Genomic DNA, 18,182 nt, shown 5'->3' on the forward strand with positions numbered 1-18,182 from the left:
GCCCATCTCCTAACTTTCCATGAATGTAGGCTGCCACTCAATTGATTTCAAGGTTCAGCGTCTGGGTAAGTGGAGGTTTGACTGGTTAGATGTTTATTCAATGCATTTGATCCTACTCAAGTGCAAGGAGAGTATACATCTTTAGGTGTACAGGTCTGGAGTTAGGTGAGCAGGAAATGGACAGTTTCCAGACTATCCTGAGTTCAAATCCCAGTCTTTCCACTTACCATCCTTATGAGCAATTACTTAAATTTTCTGGATATGCATTCCCTTATTAGAAACAGAGCATGAGGCCTGGTGTGGTGGCTCATGCCCGTTATCTCAGCACTTTGGGAGGCCAAGATGAGCAGATAATTTGAGGCCAGGAATTCGAGACCAGCCTGGCCAACATGGTGAAACCCCGTCCCTACTAAACATACAAAAAAAATTAGCTGGGCCTGGTGGTGGGGGCCTATAATCCCAGCTACTTGGGAGGCTGAGGCAGGAGAATTGCTTGAACTCAGGAGTCAGAGGTTGCAGTGAGCTGAGAACGCGCCATTGTCATCTAGCCTGAGTGAAAAGAGCGAGACTCCATCTCAAAAAAAAAAAAAAAAAGAAAAGGAAAGAAAGAAAGAGAAACAGCATGAATGTCAGTACAGATATACTCAGAGACATTGCAGATTTGGTTCTAGACCATTGCAATAAAGTGAATATCGCAATAACATGAGTCATAATTTTTTTGTTTCCCAGTATATAAAAGTTATATTTACACTGTACTACAGCCTATTAAGCGTGCGACAGCATTATGTCTAAAAAATACATATACCTTTGTTAAAAATACTTTATGCTAAAAAATGCTAATGAGCATCTAAGCCTTCAGTGAGTTAATCTTTTTGCTGGTGGAGGGTCTTGACTTAATGGCTGCTGACTGATCAGGTTGGTTATTGCTGAAGGTTAGGGTGGCTGTGGCAATGCCTTAAGATAACAACGAAGGTTGCTGCAACAATTGACTTTTCCTTTCATGAAACATTTTTCTGTAGCATCTGATGCCATTTGGTAGCATTTTACCCACAGCAGAATTTTTTTCCAAAATTGGAGTCAATCCTTTCAAACCTTGCTGCTGCCTTATCAACTAAGTTTACATGATATTTTAAATCCTCTCTTGTTATTTCAACAATGTTCACAGCATTTTCACCAGGGGTAGATTCTATCTCAAGAAACCACTTTCTTTGCTCCTTCATGAGAAGCAACTCCTCATCTGTGAAAGTTTTATTATGAGATTGCAGCAATTCAGTCACATCTTCAGGCTCCACTTCTAATTATCGTTCTCTTGCTATTTCCACCATATCTGCAGTGACTTTCTCCACTGAAGTCTTGAACCCCTCAAAGTCATCAGTGAGGGTTGGAACATCAACTTCTTCCAAACTCCTGCTAATGTTGGTATTTTGACCTCCTCCCATGAATCACAAATTTTCTTAATGGCCCTTAGAATGGTGAGGAAGATTTTTAATTTACCTAGGTCCATAAGAGGAATCACTATCTATGACAGCCATAGCCTTATGAAATGTATTTAATAAATAATAAGATTTGAAAGTCAAAATTACTGCTTGATCCAAGGACTGGAGAATGGTGGTTGTGTCAGCAGGCATGAAAACGACACGTATCTCCTTGTACATCTCCCTCAGAGCTCCTAAGTGACCAGGTGCATTGTCAATGAGCAGTAACATTTTGAAAGGAATTCTTATTTCTGAGCATTAGATCTCAACAACGGCTTAAAATATTCAGTAAACTATGCTGTAAACAGATGTGCTATCAACCAAGTGCTGTTGTTTCATTTTTAGAGCACAGGCAGAGTAGATTCAGCATAATTCTTAATGGCCTTAGGATTTTTGAAATAGTAAATGACCATTGGCTTCAACTTAAAGCCACTAGCTGCATTAGCCCCTAACAAGAGATTCTCTCTGTTCTTTGAAGTTTTGAAGTAGGTACTGATGAAAGTCCTAAATGGAACCAAGGCTGTTTCACCTATGCTGAAAACATGTTGTTGAGTGTAGCCACCGTAATCACTGATTTTAGCTAGATCTTCTGGGTAACTTGCTACTTAAGCTGTAGCTTCTACATCAGCACTTGCTGCTTCACCTTGTACTTTTATGCTATAGAGATGGTGTCTTTCTTTAAAATTCAAGAACCAATTTATTTTTCTTCTGTAGCTTCCTCACTTCTCTCAGCCTTTGTAGAATTGAAGAGAGTTATGACCTTGTTCTGGATTAGGCTTTGGCTTAATGGAATGTTGTGATTGGTTTGATCTTCCATCCAGACCACTAAAACTTTCTCCATATCAGCAAAAGTCTGTTTTGCTTTCTTATCGTTTGTGGGTTCACTGGAGTAGCACTTTTAATTTCCTTCAAGAACTTTTCCTTTGCATTCACAACTTGGGTAACTCTTTGACACAAGAGGCCTAACTTCAGCCTTTCTCAGTTTCCAACATGCCTTTCTCACTAGGCTTAATTATTTCTAGCTTTTTTTTTTTTTAAAAGCATTTCTAGCTTTTGATCTAGAAAGACATATGACTCTTCCTTTCACTTGAACACTCAGAGGCCACTGTAGGGTTACTGGCCTAATTTCAACATAGTTGTGTCTCAGGGAATAGAGAGGCCTGAGGAGAGGGAGAGAGATGGGGAAATAGCAGGTCAGTGGAGCAGTCAGAACACACACATTTACCGATTAAGTTCACTGTCTTATGTGGGTGCGGTTTGTGATGCCCCAAAATGATTACAATAGTAACATCAAAGATCACTAATGACAGACCACCATAACAGATACAATAATAATGAAAAACCTTGAAATATTGTGAGAATTACCAAAATGTCACAAAGACACAAAGTGAATATGTGCTGCTGGAGAAAGGGCTCTGATAGAATTGCTCAATGCAAGGTTGCCACAAGGCTTCAATTTTTAAAAAGTGCAATGTCTGCAAAATGCAATTAAATGAGGTATTTCTGTACTTACTTTGGGTTGTCAAGGGATTAAATGAATTAACACACGAAATGGGCTTAAGACAGGGCCTGGCACATCATACATGCTCCAGTGTGGCAGCAAGGAGCAGGCCCTCTGTGACCCTACTTTTGGGGTCCTAATCCTGATCTTGCCACTTGCTAATTGTATAACATTGAGAAGGCTGCTGACATGCTGTGCCTCAGTTTCCCCATCTATAAAATAGGAATAATAATACCTGACTTAGAGGGTTATTAGAAGAATTGAATGAGTGAATATTTGAACATGCTTAGATTAGGGTCTGGAGGATAATAAGTGCCCGATAAATGTTAGTTGCTATTGCCATCCCTCCCAGGACCCTCAAACTTTCTAATCCCCCCGTCCCACCAATTACCACATTATGATGATTTTTCCTCCTACATTGAAATTACTCAAAGCCTTCCTTCCCTGTCATCTCTCCCCGACCATCCCTGGTTGCACACTCCCTCCCCATTCAGCCTGGCCCTCTTCAAATCCACTCTCCAGGAATCACCAGCCCCCTACCTGAAATGAAATCTAAATTCCTACTTGCCAGCTGCCACCCTCCTGGGGCCTTCCAGCATCTTCTGTACTGGGTTATATTAGTTTGTTCTTTCACTGCCACAAAGAACTACCTGAGATTGGGTAATTTATGAAGAAAAGAAGTTTAATTGACTCTTAGTTACACAAACCTAACAGGAAGCATGACTAGGAGGCATCAGGAAACTTACAATCATGGTGGAAGGCAAAGGGGAAGCAAGCATCTTTTTCACATGGCAGCAGGAGAGAGAAGGAGCAAAGGGGGAAGTGCCACACACTTTCAACCAACCAGATATCCTGAGAACTCACTCACTATCACAAAAACAGCAAGGGGGAAGTCCACCCCCATGATTCAATCACCTCTCGCCAGGCCCCTCCCCCAACACGTGGGGATTACAATTCAGTTCAAGATGAGATTTGGGTAGGGACACTGAGCCAAACCAAATCATGGGTCAAACTCAAGCTCCCACATGTGGCCGTGGGGTGCCTTCCACCTGCTGGGCCTTCCCACTTCCACCCCACCCCCACCTCTCTGTCCGCTACTGAGGCCTCCACACCCGTCCTATGCTCCTGCTGTGGCCTTTCTTACAGACGTCTTTCCCCTCACACTCTTGCTTCCCTCACCTGATAAATTAATCCTTATCTTTTGAGACCCAGTTGAGGCTGCCAACTTCTCTAAGACACTCTCCCAGAGCCCCTTCTGGAATAAGGAGCCCCCATATAAGCTTCCTGGAGCAGCAGCCTGGGCCTGTCTTGTCATTGCACTGTTACTTTTGGTTTGTGATTGTAAATTCTGTGAGTACAGAAGTTGTGAATCCTTAATTTGGCATCATCACACCTAGTAGCATCTGGCTCTCTGCACAGATTAATTCACCTATGAAATGAAATTGCCTTGTGTAACTACATCACACCTGGCTGTGGGATTGCTTGGAGCTTTGCCTTTAAATCATGTGATCATCTTTGAAACATACATTTCTGAAGAGTCCATGAGGTAGCTGGCCAAGGAAGTTGGGAGCTGATATTGCCCTTTGGAATCATCTAGTGGGATTTGCTACAGGGATGAATTTCCTAGCTTAGAAAATGATTAACAATTAAAAAAAATCAATATTTGCAGTCCACCAGCCAAAGTGAGTATTTTAGGGTCTGCCTCTCCTCTTTATTCCAGGCCAAATGGGCAGCTCAGGCAGTCCAGGATGCATCTCAGGCAAGGAGGGGCCAAAGCACTGTCTCTGCTGCTGTCTTTCAACTGGATTCACTTGTTCTCTTAGGCAATCTCCATTTACCGGGTAAAATTAAGAAAATAGCTAACACATATTCAAGTGCTTGCCATTTACCAGGCACTGCCCTAAGATTTCATGTGTAGTAACTCATTTAATGTCTCAAGACAAATCAACAGGACAGAGATTTTTCTCTCTTTGTTTTTTGATTGATGTTACAACAGCACCTCAAATGATGCCTTGCACAAAGTTAGACTTTATGAATATTTGTTGAATAAATGAATGAGTGTAATAACCCTTCACAGTTTGCAGAAATTCACCAAGTCTTCTCTTTGTTAAAAAATGAAGTTAAGGATGGTTAAGCACCTTAGACATTACTCATCTCTGCCATTTGTGCACTAGATTTTTAAAAATATGATTCTAATAGCTTATTGCCAAAAAGTCTTGTTTGGTCTTTTTATAAAAAATAAACTTTTATAAATAGAATCTTGCCATCTTGTTGACTTTTTGGTTTTAGATATATTGTGGTATTTCTCATGAATCTTACCATGATGGTGGGTTCTTGATATTGTTTGGCTGTGTCCCCACCCAAATCTCATCTTGAACTGTAGCTCCCATAATTCTCATGTGTTGTGGGAGGGACTCAGTGGGAGATAATTGAATCATGGGGCCGGTTTCCTCCATACTGTTCTCATCATAGTGAATAAGTCTCATGAGATCTGACGGTTTTATAAGGGGAAACCCCTTTCACTTGTCTCCCATTGACTTCTTGCCTGCCACCTTGTAAGACATGCTTTTCACCTTCTGCCATGATTTTGAGGCCTCCCCAGCAACATGGAATTGTGAGTCCATTAAACCTGTTTTTCTTTATAAATTACCTAGTCTTGGGTATGTCTTTATCAGCGGCGTGAAAACGGACTAAATTTGCAGCCTGAAGATGTGATAGAAAAGAAAAACCCATTTTCTGAGGAGAAATTCAAGCCTGCTGCAGAAATTTGGATAAGTAGTGAGGAACCAAATGCTAATCCCCAAGACAATGGGGATAATGTCTCCAGAGCATGTCAGAGACCTTTGCAGCAGCCCCTCCCATCACAAGCTGGGAGGCCTAGGAGGAAAAAATGGTTTCATGGGCCAGGCCCAGGGTCTTCCTGCTGCGTGCAGCCTAGGGACTTTGTGCCCTGTATCCCAGCTGCTGTAGCGATGGCTAAAAGGGGCTATGGTATAGCTGGAGCCATGGCTTTAGAGGATGCAAGCCCCAGGTCTTGGCAGCTTCCATGTGGTGTTGAGCCTGCAGGTGCACAGAAGTCAAGAATTGAGGTTTAGAAACCTCTGCCCAGATTTCAGAGGATGTATGGAAATGCCTGGATGTCCAGGCATAAGTTTGCTGCAGGGGTGGGGCCCTCATGGAGAACCTTTGCTAGGGTAGTGTAGAAGGGAAATGTGGGGTTGAAGCCCCTACACAGAGTCCCCATCGGGGTACTGCCTAGTAGAGTTGTGTCCTCCAGACCCCATAACGTCAGATCCACTGACAGCTTGCACCATGCACCTGGAAAAGCTGCACTCACTGCCAGCTTGTGAAAGCAGCTGCGGTGGGGGGCTGTACCCTGCAAAGCCAGGGGAGCAGAGCTGCCCAAGATCATGGGAACCCACCTCTTGCATCAGTGTGATCTGGATGTGAGACAAAGAGTCAAAGGAGATCATTTTGGAGCTTTAAGATTTGACCACCCCACTGGATTGTGAACTTACAGGGGGCCTGTAGCCCCTTTGTTTTGGCCAATTTCTCCCATTTGGAACAGCTGTATTTACCCAATGCCTGTACCACCATTGTATCTAGGAAGTAACTAACTTGCTTTTGATTTTACAGGCTCATAGGTGGAAGGGACTTGCTTTGACTTGCTTTGACTTGCTTTGTCTCAGATAAACTTTGGACTGTAAACTTTTGAGTTAATGCTGAAATGACTTAAGACTTTGGGGGACTGTTGGGAAGGGATGACTGGTTTTGAAATGTGAGGACATGAGATTTGGGAAGGGCCAGGTGTGGAACGATAGCGCCCACCCAAATCTCGTCTTGAATTGTAGCTCCCATAATTCCGTGTGTTGTGGGAAGGACTCAGTGGGGGCTAATTGAATCATGGGGGCAGTTTCCCCTATATTCTTCTCATGGTAGTGAGTAAGTCTCATGAGATCTGATTGTTTTACAAGGGGTTTCCCTTTTCACTTGGCTTCATTCTGTCTCTTGCCTGCCATCATGTAAAATGTACCTTTTGCCTTCCACCATGATTGTGAGGCCTCCCCATGTGAAACTGTGAGTCCATTAAACCTCTTTGCTTTATAAATTACCCAGTTTCAGGTATGTCTTTATCAGCAGTGTGAAAACAGACTAATACAGTTCTAACAGTTTGTTTAATCTGTTTTTTGAGTGGATATAACCCATAAACAAATACCTTGCATTTCTTGAGACATCACCTATTAAATAAACATGTTTGGAAATGAGAAATAATTTTGCCTCAAGAATCCCTATTTCCTAATTTATCTTTTGGGCCACCATGGGTTTCTTATATCAGATTTTCTTAAGACATGCTCCTCCTGTACTCTAAAACACACTGAACATGGAAGACTTCTCAGACTCCTTGGGTAAACAAATATAAGGGTACAACAAAGAGTAAGAGCCACTGGTGCACCTCTTCACCTGGCAGCTGGAAGTTTGGCTGGGGCCTCTCATAGTTCTTTTCTTAAAGACTATTTATTTCTTATTTCCCACCTATTTCTACCCCTGGGAAATGGGGAGAGATGGGGGTGTGTGTGATTGGAGAGATCAGTGGGGAATCATGTATACATTTTTTTAAATACCCATTTCTGAGATTCTCTGAGAGTCATTGTATTATAGTCACAGCCCGGAGCATGGGTGATGATAATATAGCATAGATGAAAATGCCACAAACTTCCTCAGGGCACTGACAGGAACATTATCTATAATGAAAAGAACATGCTATTTAGGAATAGAGAGCCCTGGGTTTAAATCCTAGCTCTGCCCTCACACATGAGGGACCTTGACTTAGGTATGTTTACCTCAGTTGAGCCTCAGTGTTCCCAACAATTCTATGAAATAGGAAATTATATCCTATTTCATAGGAGATATAATTTGCATTGAATTGATGCAAATTCAAACTATAAGGAGATACCATTACATATACACTACAATGACTAACATTAAAAAGACTGTAAAGACCAACTGTTGGCAGGAATGTAGAACACCTATAATTATTATACACTGCTGGTAGGAATGTAAAATTGCATAACCACTTTGGAAAATTATTTGGCAGCTTCTTAAAAAGTCTGAAATGCATCTACCATATGACTGAGCCATTTCACTTCAATATATTTACTCAAGAGAAGTGAAGACATGTATTTTCTCTAAGAATTGTACATGAATTTTCATAACAGTTTTATTTGCAATAGTCCCAAACTGGAAACAACCAAAATGTTCATCAACAAGTGAATGTATAAATGAATGTGGTGAGTGCATTACATAGAATAGAGTACTACTAGCAATAAAAAGGAACAACTACAAATACATATTGTAATGTGGATGAATTTCAAAACAGCATGCTGATTGAAAGAAGCAAGACAACACCTACTCTGCAATTCCATTTACTTGAAATACGTCTCATCTATAGTATCAAAGAACAGTTCAGTGGTTGCCTTGGGGTGGGAGTAAAGAAAGGAATGGACTGCAAAAAGACATGAGGCATTTTGTTCTGTAGCTTGGTTGTGATGCTGTTCTCATGGGTGTGTACGGTTGTCAAAACTCTTCAAGTGGTGCACTTTGAATGAATGAATCATTGTAAATATATTATTTCTCAATATTGTTGATTAGGGAAGAAGATAAGTTGTTCAAAGCAAAAATAGCCATGAGGTTTATCACACATGCAGAAGATCTGTATCTATATTTTATACATAATATGTATACATATCTTTATATATAAAATCTCAACAGTAGCAAAGTGGATGGGGGAGTGGAATTAAGGTATACTGCATTGTTGTAAGGTGCAGAATTTCCAAGGGAGGTGGAATTAAAAAGTCACAAATACAAGAGGCATGTGAAACCTTTTGTGTGTGTGGTTAAAAGAAAATAATTTGGAACCTGATCCTATGTGTGTAGACCAAAATAAGAGGAGAGTTGAGTATAGGGACCACTTTGTGCTGGGTCAAGGGGTGCCTAGACAGATGTCAGCGTGAGCAGTGAGGCCTGTAAATGGATTGGAAGAAAAATAAACTTGGACAGAAAGCAAAGGAGAGGTTTTCTAGGGAGAATGATGTGGTGGAGACTCATGGTTGCGGGTATGGTCATGGTGCAGGGTGACAGTTTTGACGGACCCATGTAGACTTTGGTAGACTTTAGAGGATCAGGTTTAATCTCGAGGTCCACGTCAGATGCCGACAAGCCTCTGCTATTCCTCTGGTTAGTGTTTGCAGGTATAAATTTTTTTGTTATTTTTCTTTTGACCTATTTGTCTTTGTATTTTGAGTGGGTTTCTTGTTTAAAGCATCTAGTTGAATCTTGATTTTTTTAGTCATGTCTGACAATCTCCAAATTAAATAGTACTGTTTAAACCATTTGCACCTAATGTAACTATCAATAAACAGAGTTTTAGAATATTATCCTGCAACTTTTTCTCTATCCCATATGTTCTTTGTTCCCTTTTCCCTCTGCTCTTGTGTTTCGTTGACTAATTGAATAATTTTTAGGTTTCCACTGGTAGCGTTTTAACTATGCCACTGTTATTTTTTAGTGACTATCTACAGTTTAAAATCTGCATCACTGACATCATATTCTTTCCTCAAATAGCGTTATAGCACTTCACAGATAATACTCCTTCACACATGTGCTGGGTGCACCGCCACTTCCATCACACGTCTCTGCTTTGTCCCGCAGGTATGCTGGGGCCCTCCTGGACGAGGATGTCTTCCAGGGAAAGGAGCTGGTCAACAGTCGCTCACTGCAGGCTCTGGTGGCGGGGCTGAAGGCCTACAGCACCTGGGAGAACATCCGCTGCCTGCAGGACTGCCGCGAGTGCACTGGAGGCATGGTGAGCCCCAAGGCCTGCAGCCCCTGTGGGTCCCCACGATACAACCCACACTGGGGGAGCACAGTGGGGCGGGCAGAGAACATGCTTCGGAGTCTAATAGAAATCCCAGCTGCCCATGACTCTGGGTTCCTTCCTTACCAGCCTCATAGTCTTGTGTGTCTCCCTCACATGATGCTGCCAGGACTAATAGAGAACGTGTTTGTAAAATGCCTGGCCGATGGAGACACGCGATAAATATCATGAAACTTGGTGGGGCAAAGGTAGTAGTGGACAGTATGGGAAAGGGCCACTGAAGGTTCAGATCAAAGCTCTGCTCCAATGTTTTAATCCCTTGGGGAGAACACAGGAAATGACCCCAAGGGTTTCCCTCACCCCTGGTGAGGACACAGGAGGCAGAGCATTCAGAGACTTCCTGGTGTGTCCCCAGCCCCAGTCTCAGACTGGATTGTGCCGTGAGAAGCACAAGGTGTGAGAAATCCCAATATGAATATTTGAGGGAGTCGAGGGGGACTCTGAGAGCAGCTGGATCTGTGTGCAGCTGTGAGAACAGAAGCCCTGCAGGACTCTGCAGGTCTCCGCACCCATGTGAGGGTCCAGAGCCCATGACAAAGTGAACCCAAGTTGGGTGTCTGAGGGCAGGACACGCAGCATGAGGCTGTGGACCTGTGACATTGTGGCATGGCAGGACTGCAGGATCAGCTGTGCACTTCATTCGAATGCAGGCCAGATGTGGCAGCTACTGGAACTCCAGACCACAGCCCCAGAGGAGAATAGAAGGAGGGAGCCCCTGTTGGTCTTTGGTCTGAATTTAATGCTGAACTTCATCAAATATTTGCTTATAAACAGCACCTCTGAACGTGAAGGGGAAGATGAAGAGTTTTAGCTTCAGAAGAGGCTGGGTCAAGGGCAAGTCAAGGGCAGCTGTGGAAAATAAAAGGGAAAGGATGAGTTTCTGGAAAGCCGATTCCCTGCCGTCCATGTGGAGCTAACGGACTGCACAGAGGGGCAATGGTGAAGAGGGGCTGAGCTTTCATAAGAGGCAGAGCTGCGGGCAGAGCCTGAGGGCCTCTCCCATGTGATCCATGGTGTTTGTCCACCTGAAAGCCAGCATGATCATTTCTTTTAGGTGGCTAAGTGAAGATGTGTCCTCGATGATGGTGGGGGATGGGGCATGTCTGCTTCATTCCTATGGGGATGTTGTGTGGGGTCCACGTGGAAAAGAAAGGGAATGGAGAATAAAATAATAGCTGGCCTAGGGTGTAGCTGGCCAGGAGCTGAGGTCCTCCAAGGCAGCTGGGGCAATGGCGCGATGTGACTCTCCTTAGCTGAGGAGGGCCCTGCCAGGGGGCTGGTTTCTACCTGCATCTCCAGGAGGTGGCTGTCCCTTCAATCAGCAGGCTGGGAGCAGCTGGGAACACGGCCCAGGGATTCGGGGGTAGAGCAAGAAGGTTAGGTCAGCGGGTGGGGGGTACAACCTGAAGTGGCCCCTCAGGCAGGGGCAGCCCACACAGTGGGGTGTTGGGGCACTGCTGGGGGCCCTGAGCTCAGACACTGGCCTTGACAGGTGACTCAGCCTGAGGGCTCGCTCAGAACCCCCTGCAGGCTCCTGGTCCTCTGGGCTCCCGTGGCTCATTCCCTTTCTCGCAGTTCACAGGCGGGCAGGCCCAGGGGTCTCTCACCCCCAGGCCTTCATAGCCTCCCTGCACAGAGACCCTTCTGCACCCCTCTTGTCATCCTAACCCTCGTCCCTTCATCCTGGCCTCAGTGCTCGTTCTGGGAGATCGTATTTCCCCAGGGTCAATGCTGAGCCCTGGCAGTGCCACCCGGAACAACCGCCTTCTCCCGCTCTCCAGTCATCCAGCCTGTCATGTTCACCTGTGCTGCTGAGGACCACCCAGCAGTGTGGAAATGACCCCACCCTGTTAGAGAAGACGCAGTCCATGCTGGAATGCCAGCCCCCCGGGCACGCTGCCTCACAGAGCTCTGTGCCCAGTAGCTCCTGAGCAACCTGGGGCAGAGGGCCCTAAAAGGCAAACGCTGTTTCCTCTGCTCACAATATTTCTGACACCAGACGTGTGGCTTTTCCATAACAACCAGTCCTCTAATTCTCTGTGGACACTAACGGGGTGCTCTACAACAGTGGCCTCCAACCTTTTTGGCACCAGGGACTGGTTTCATGGAAGACAATTTTTCCATGGATGGTTTTGGGGGTGAGGGGTGCAGGGTAGGGGAGACGTTTTCGGGATGAAACTGTTCTGCCTCAGATCCTCGGGCTTATGATTCTCATAAGGAGCATGCAGATCCCTCACATGCCCAGTTCACAATAGGGTTCACGCTCCTATGAGAATCTAATGGTGCTGCTGAACTGACAGGAGGTGGAGCTCAGGCAGTAATACTGGCTCCCATGGTTCCTAACAGGCCATGGTCTGGTACCAGTCTGTGGCCTGAGAATTGGGGAACCCTGCTCTACAATTTAATTTATTCTGACAACGACTACCTGGAGTGCATGCGGACTCCACAGATTAAGGCCTCAGTTCCATAAGTCTTCCCCCAACTTTGGATGCTAGTCACAAATAATGGTTCTCTGGGTTACCCGCACTGTTATTATTATTATTATTATTGAGATAGGGTCTCACTGTCACCCAAGCTGAAGTGTAGTGGCACAATCACAGCTCACTGTAGCCTTGAACTCCTGGGCTCAAGCAGTCCTCCTTCCTCAGCCTCCCAAGTAGCTAGGACTATAGGTGCATACCACTACACTGGCTAATTTATTTTTTGTTGAGATGGGGAGCTCACTATGTTGCCCAGGCTGGTTTCGAACTCCTGGCCTCAAGTCATCCTCCCATCACACCCTCCCAAAGTGCTGGGATTACAGGTGTGAGTCATGGTTCCTGGTCTACCCACACTTTTGCCTAACCTGTCTATAAATCAGGAGTTCCCATGACCCTCTCCTTAGGTTCAATAATTTGCTATAACAGCTCACAGCACTCAGGGAAACACTTCAATGTTTACTGGAAATAATTAAGGATACAGATAAACAGCCAGATAAAGAGATACATCCGCTGAGGTCCAGAAGGGTTCTGAGCACAGGAGCTTCTGTCCCTCTGGAGTTGGTGTGCACCGCCCTGCTTGGCCCAAGGATGTGTTCACCAGCCTGGAAGCTCTCTGAACCACAGATTTTAGGGATTTTTTTTTTTTTTTTGAGATGGAGCCTTGCTGTGTCGCCCAGGCTGGAGTGCAATGGTGCAATCTTGGCTCACTGCAACCTCCGCCTCCTGGGTTCAAGCAATTCTCCTGCCTCAGCCTGCTGAGTAGCTGGGATTAAGGCATGTGCCACCATGCCCAGCCAATTTTTGTACTTTTAGTAGAGATGGGGTTTTACCATGTTGGTCAGGCTGGTCTCAAACTATTTTAGGGATTTTTATAGAGGCTTAATCACATAGGCATGATCAATTATTAACTCAATCTCTAGCTCCTCTGCCCTTCCTGGAGGATGGCAGGGGTTTCAGGGAGGGCGATAAAAGCTCTGAACTTCTAACCATGGCTTGGCATTTCTGATGACCAGCCCCCATCCAGAAGTTGACCAGGAGCCCACTAGGAGTTGCGTCATTAGAACAAAGATGCTCCAGCACCCAGGAAATTCCAAGAGGTTTAGGAACTCTGTGTCAGGAACTGGGGTAAAGGAGCAAATTTAGAACAAAGAATGCTTCTAGCATCCCTATCACTCAGGAAATAAAAAAATGTTTTAGGAGCTGTGTGCCAGGAACCAGGGATGAAACACGATGTACATTTCTTATTAGATCAGAGTATCATGGCCCTGATTTCCATTTTTGTTCCTTCCCTTCTCCTCTTCACCCACAATCCACTTGACACCTAGCATGGAGATATTTGCAGAGACACAAATATTTGTTGAAAGAAAAGAATGAACATCTTCTAATTGTTTTAAGCTCATATGCACACACGTTGCATCTTCAGGTTGGAACTCCCTGGAAGTGAAGTGTGGACTTGAGTCTGGGGGCTACTGAGAGGAAACTGAAGACCATCTCTTTTTTTGGGTTGTAGGACTAGGCACATCTTGCTTCAAAAAAATATATTTCAACACACATTTACTGCCTCTGAAGCCAGTAATCCTGGGCATGACTTTGGGCCAGTTATTCCCACCCTATGCCTCAGTTTTTCCATACATAATATGGAGATAACAAGCCTTCCCTTGTAGAGGTTGTGGGAGTTAAATTCTATGAGACAAAGAGCATAAAATGCTCAACACGTGGACTCAGGAAGTAGGAGTTGATGTTTCCTTGATGTGCCCAGGCTGGGGATTTGGAGAAAAGAGATACTACATGGTCTGTTTTGCTTGCCATTGTACCAGGTAGACAGGTGGCTGCAGAGCCCAGCACGACGAGGCAGGCCCTGTGCAGCTGCAGGGGCTCAGAGTACTCAGTGCGAACTGTGGAGGGTCCCCAAGCAGTGCCACTTGAGCAACTTAAGGAATGAGCAAGAGCCTTCCAGGTGGGGCTGGAGGACCTGCTAGGTAGGGGAACCTGAACTCAGGATGGGGGTGTGGGAGTCTGTGGTGCACTGAGGGACACCATGACAGGCATGGGCTGGGTGTCAATGAGGGTGCAGGGGAGGAAAGGAATAATGGGAAAAAGCAGGAACCATACCTAGAGAAGGCCCGGAGCCTGTCTACACAGCTGCCTGCAGCAGGCACTCTGTGGTGCCTTCAGGCCCCAGCACCACATGGTGCAGCTGATCAAGTGCACAGAGGCTCAGCCTGCAGCACTGCAGCCTGGTGCTTGGCACATATGGACACTTCACGTCAGCTATTCTCACTTATTTCCATTTTACAAATGAGTAAACTGAGGCTAGACCGTGAGGGCAGTGAGGGCAGGGACCAAGTCCTTGATCACTACAGCCTAAGTCTGACTGTTGTGTGGAATATTCAGGAGGTAGCTGTGGACTGAGTGATGAACAGCTGACAGACAGATGGACAGATAGACTGATGGGCACAGACATTGAACGAATGAATGAATGAATTAATTAATGAAAGAATGTCCTGTTCATCTGCTTTCTTTCTTACCCTTAAAACTTGGAATTAATCCACAAAACTTGGCCCACTTGATCTTTTCTTGCTTTATTATTTTTTTACCTTGAACACTTTTTTTTTTTTTTTTTAAAAACGTGATTTTATTGTTACTTTTGGAGGAGAAAGAACACTGTGTTGCCTACAGACTACTCATAATGAGAGCAATGATGACATTCATTAGCTTTAAAACCTGCACAACCCATCTTGACAGCTCATTTGTTGGGGACAAATTTTTATGTTAGTGTGTCTAGTTTAGGAGATGGGGGCTTGAGAAGAGGGGAGCATGAGAAATTATTGTACAATTTACCAAGGTATGGGTGCATCTTGCACCTAATTTTTGCCACTACTCTAAACATAGGGCCCTGTGAAATCCTTTTCCTCTCAACTGCTAACTTCAGTGTTTGTTGCTATTGCCTAAAATGAGCATCATCTGTGGAGGGCAGCTTCTTGGCTGAGCAAAGTCTATTTGAAATCACATTTATTGCATTATTTTTATCAATTACAAAAGTAATGTATATCCATTGTAGAAAGTTTTGAGAATAAAGAAAAGCACAAAAAAGTAAATATATCCCAAAATTATACTTCTCAGAGATGATTCTTACTGTCTGCAGTATATTCTTTCTGTGCAGTGTGTGTTTGTATTTGAAATTTTAGAACCCCCCTAATTTACCTAAGACTTGATATGGATATTACTTCAAATCTTTACTACAACCTTACTTTGAAGTAAGATTTTCATAGCCAGTACCATTTATCTTGTAGGTGTACCATAATGCATTCAGTCAATTCCTCAGCTTATGTAAAATTGTTCCGTTATTATAAACAACACTATAGAAAACATTCTAGTACCTTGGTACCTAACTTATTTTTGTGCATACCTGGGATTGCCTTTTGGGAATCAAGTATTTAAATCAAGCCTGTCTAACCCGTGGCCCTCAGGCCTCATGCAGCCCAGGACGGCTTTGAATGTGGCCCAACACAAATTCATAAACTTTCATTTGAGATTTTTTTTGCAATTTTTAAAATTAGCTCATCAGCTATCATTAGTGTTTGCGTGTTTTATGTGTGGCCCAAGACAATTCTTCTTCTTCTAGTGTGGCCCAGGGAAGCCAAAAGATTGGACACCCCTAATTTAAATGATGATTGATATTGTCAGTACAGGTTAAACCAATTTCCACTCCCACCAGCAGCTGAACACAGAATGTTTAATTAGTTTCTAGACCAGTGGTTTTCAAATTATTTTGACCTTAACCTGAAGTAAAAGGTATGCTTTCCTTTACAAATCTTTACAACCCAGTATTTACAAAGACACATGTATGAAATTGAAAAAAGAAATTTTATGAAACAGTACTGGCCTTACTATTGTGAGGGGCTCTCATATTTTCTTATTTTGTGCCATTTTTTAAAAAGCAAGTCATAGTACAGTAAATTGATTTCATGACCTGCTCATGTGTTGTAGCCTACTGTTTGCAAAACACAGCTCAGACTCACTGATCAAACAGAGAGGGTCTTGCTATATATAGTTGAGAGCTGCAGGTCATCAGAGTGTGTCTGTGGTGATCAAAAGAAGCTGGAGTTTCCGGGGAATAGATTTCGCAGCCCTGCTAGAAACCAAAATCTGGCTTCTGTTGAGACCAAAATATGATAATTTAGTTTTCACTGGAATGTTATTAATTTGGCCCTTGAGACTTAAGATTTGTATTTGAAAGTGGGAAAGAGATAAAGGCCTTCAAATGTCTCCTGAGCATTGACACAGAAAGTGATCAGTTCTTTCTAACTGCTTGGTTTATCTTGGATCTGGGAGGGATGAGTGCACACAGCAGCCCCTCACGTTTGGCCTCACTGAGAATTCATGGTCCCAGCACTGCCGCTCTTGAACTGCTCTGTGGAAACCTTTGGATTCCAGGATTCTTTCTCTCCACAAATTGATGTTTCCATAACACTTGGTGGTCAATTTTAATAACATTATCACTCTGTGTTAGGAAATCACGAGAAAGTCTTAAACTAGCTATTTCTACAGGAACCTTGGCAATTGTGCTTTCTTTGGGTTGAATGTTGCAAGAGTAATACTCTGTTACTTAAAGAACATTCTTAGCAGTGAGGTAGATACATGCAGAGTACAATAGAAGGGAAACTTTGGAATTAAATCATATTTTAGTCTTTTAACTCCTTTGTGTCTGAGTTCTAATTTTTCTAACTATCTTTACCTTTGTGGTATAATCTGTTCCTTTTTGTGCATAAAACTTGCAGTAAATGAGATTTTACATACGAAAGAAAAATTGTCCACAATATGATCATTAAATGAACAATACTGGTTGGAATTTTCATAATTCATATTCATGCAAACACCTCATAGCCTCAATGACTGCTGATTAAGAATCATTCCTAAGTATTGCTAAATTCTCTTTATGTGCAGAACAGTGTACGAGGTACATGTTCCCGGGAAGCCAGGTAATGTGAGGGGCGCTGTACACTGTGCATGGAATTGCAAGTCCCTGAGGTTTCAGTATTAGCGGACTTCTGATCAAGATGCAGCAACAGGCAGCAGATATACCCTCCTGACTGAAACAATAAAAAAATGGACAGTATATGTATGCTAAACAGTTTGCAAGACACTGGACGTCACTGGACAGCTGCCGACATTCCCTTGTGCAAGCTTCCAGCTTCCTTATCTATGTTTGCAGCTCCATCTTTCAGGCTGCTGTTTGTTAGAAAAAAAAAATTATTTCTGGGGCTGTTTTTGTTAGAAGGGAAGTTTTGCTGAGGACTCATTTGCCCTCATATCTGCCTAAATAATTTCTTTCTATCTCCTGTATCATTGTGTGTAAAAGAACGAAGATAAGGATGACAACAGATTTCTCATTAGGAACAAGGCAAGTAAGGAGACAGTAGAATGGCATCTTTAAAGTACTAAAAGGGAAGAAAATCAATCTAAAATTCTATATCCAACAAAATTATGTTTCAAAAATAAAGGTATAACAAAGATATTTTCAGACTTGCAAAACTTGAGAGAATTCATCACCAACAGATCTTTATCATAAGAAATATTAAAGAAGATTCTTCAGGCAGAAGGAAAATGATACCAGATAGAAATATAGATTTATACAAAGGCATGAAAAGCACCAAAAGTAGTAACTATATGGATAAATACATGATGTTTTTAGCACTTAAATATCTTTGAAGGATAACTGACTGCTTAGACAAAAATAATAACAATGTAGTGTGAGGTTTATAACATCCATAAAAATAGAATGCATGACA

At 43.3% G+C, this 18,182-nt stretch overlaps 1 protein-coding gene across 2 annotated transcripts in view; it reads left to right on the forward strand.

Moving 5' to 3' along the window:
• Positions 1 to 18,182, forward strand: part of ACOXL (acyl-CoA oxidase like) — a 362,177-nt gene that overhangs the window by 159,800 nt on the left and 184,195 nt on the right. For both annotated transcript variants that reach the window (XM_058428613.1, XM_032177651.2), the window contains exon 11: positions 9,685 to 9,838. In XM_058428613.1, the coding sequence (XP_058284596.1) occupies positions 9,685 to 9,838 (154 nt within the window). The remainder of the gene's footprint in view (positions 1 to 9,684; positions 9,839 to 18,182) is intronic.

Source organism: Hylobates moloch, unplaced genomic scaffold (genome assembly GCF_009828535.3).
Source record: "Hylobates moloch isolate HMO894 unplaced genomic scaffold, HMol_V3 SCAFFOLD_15, whole genome shotgun sequence".
Taxonomy (NCBI): domain Eukaryota; kingdom Metazoa; phylum Chordata; class Mammalia; order Primates; family Hylobatidae; genus Hylobates; species Hylobates moloch.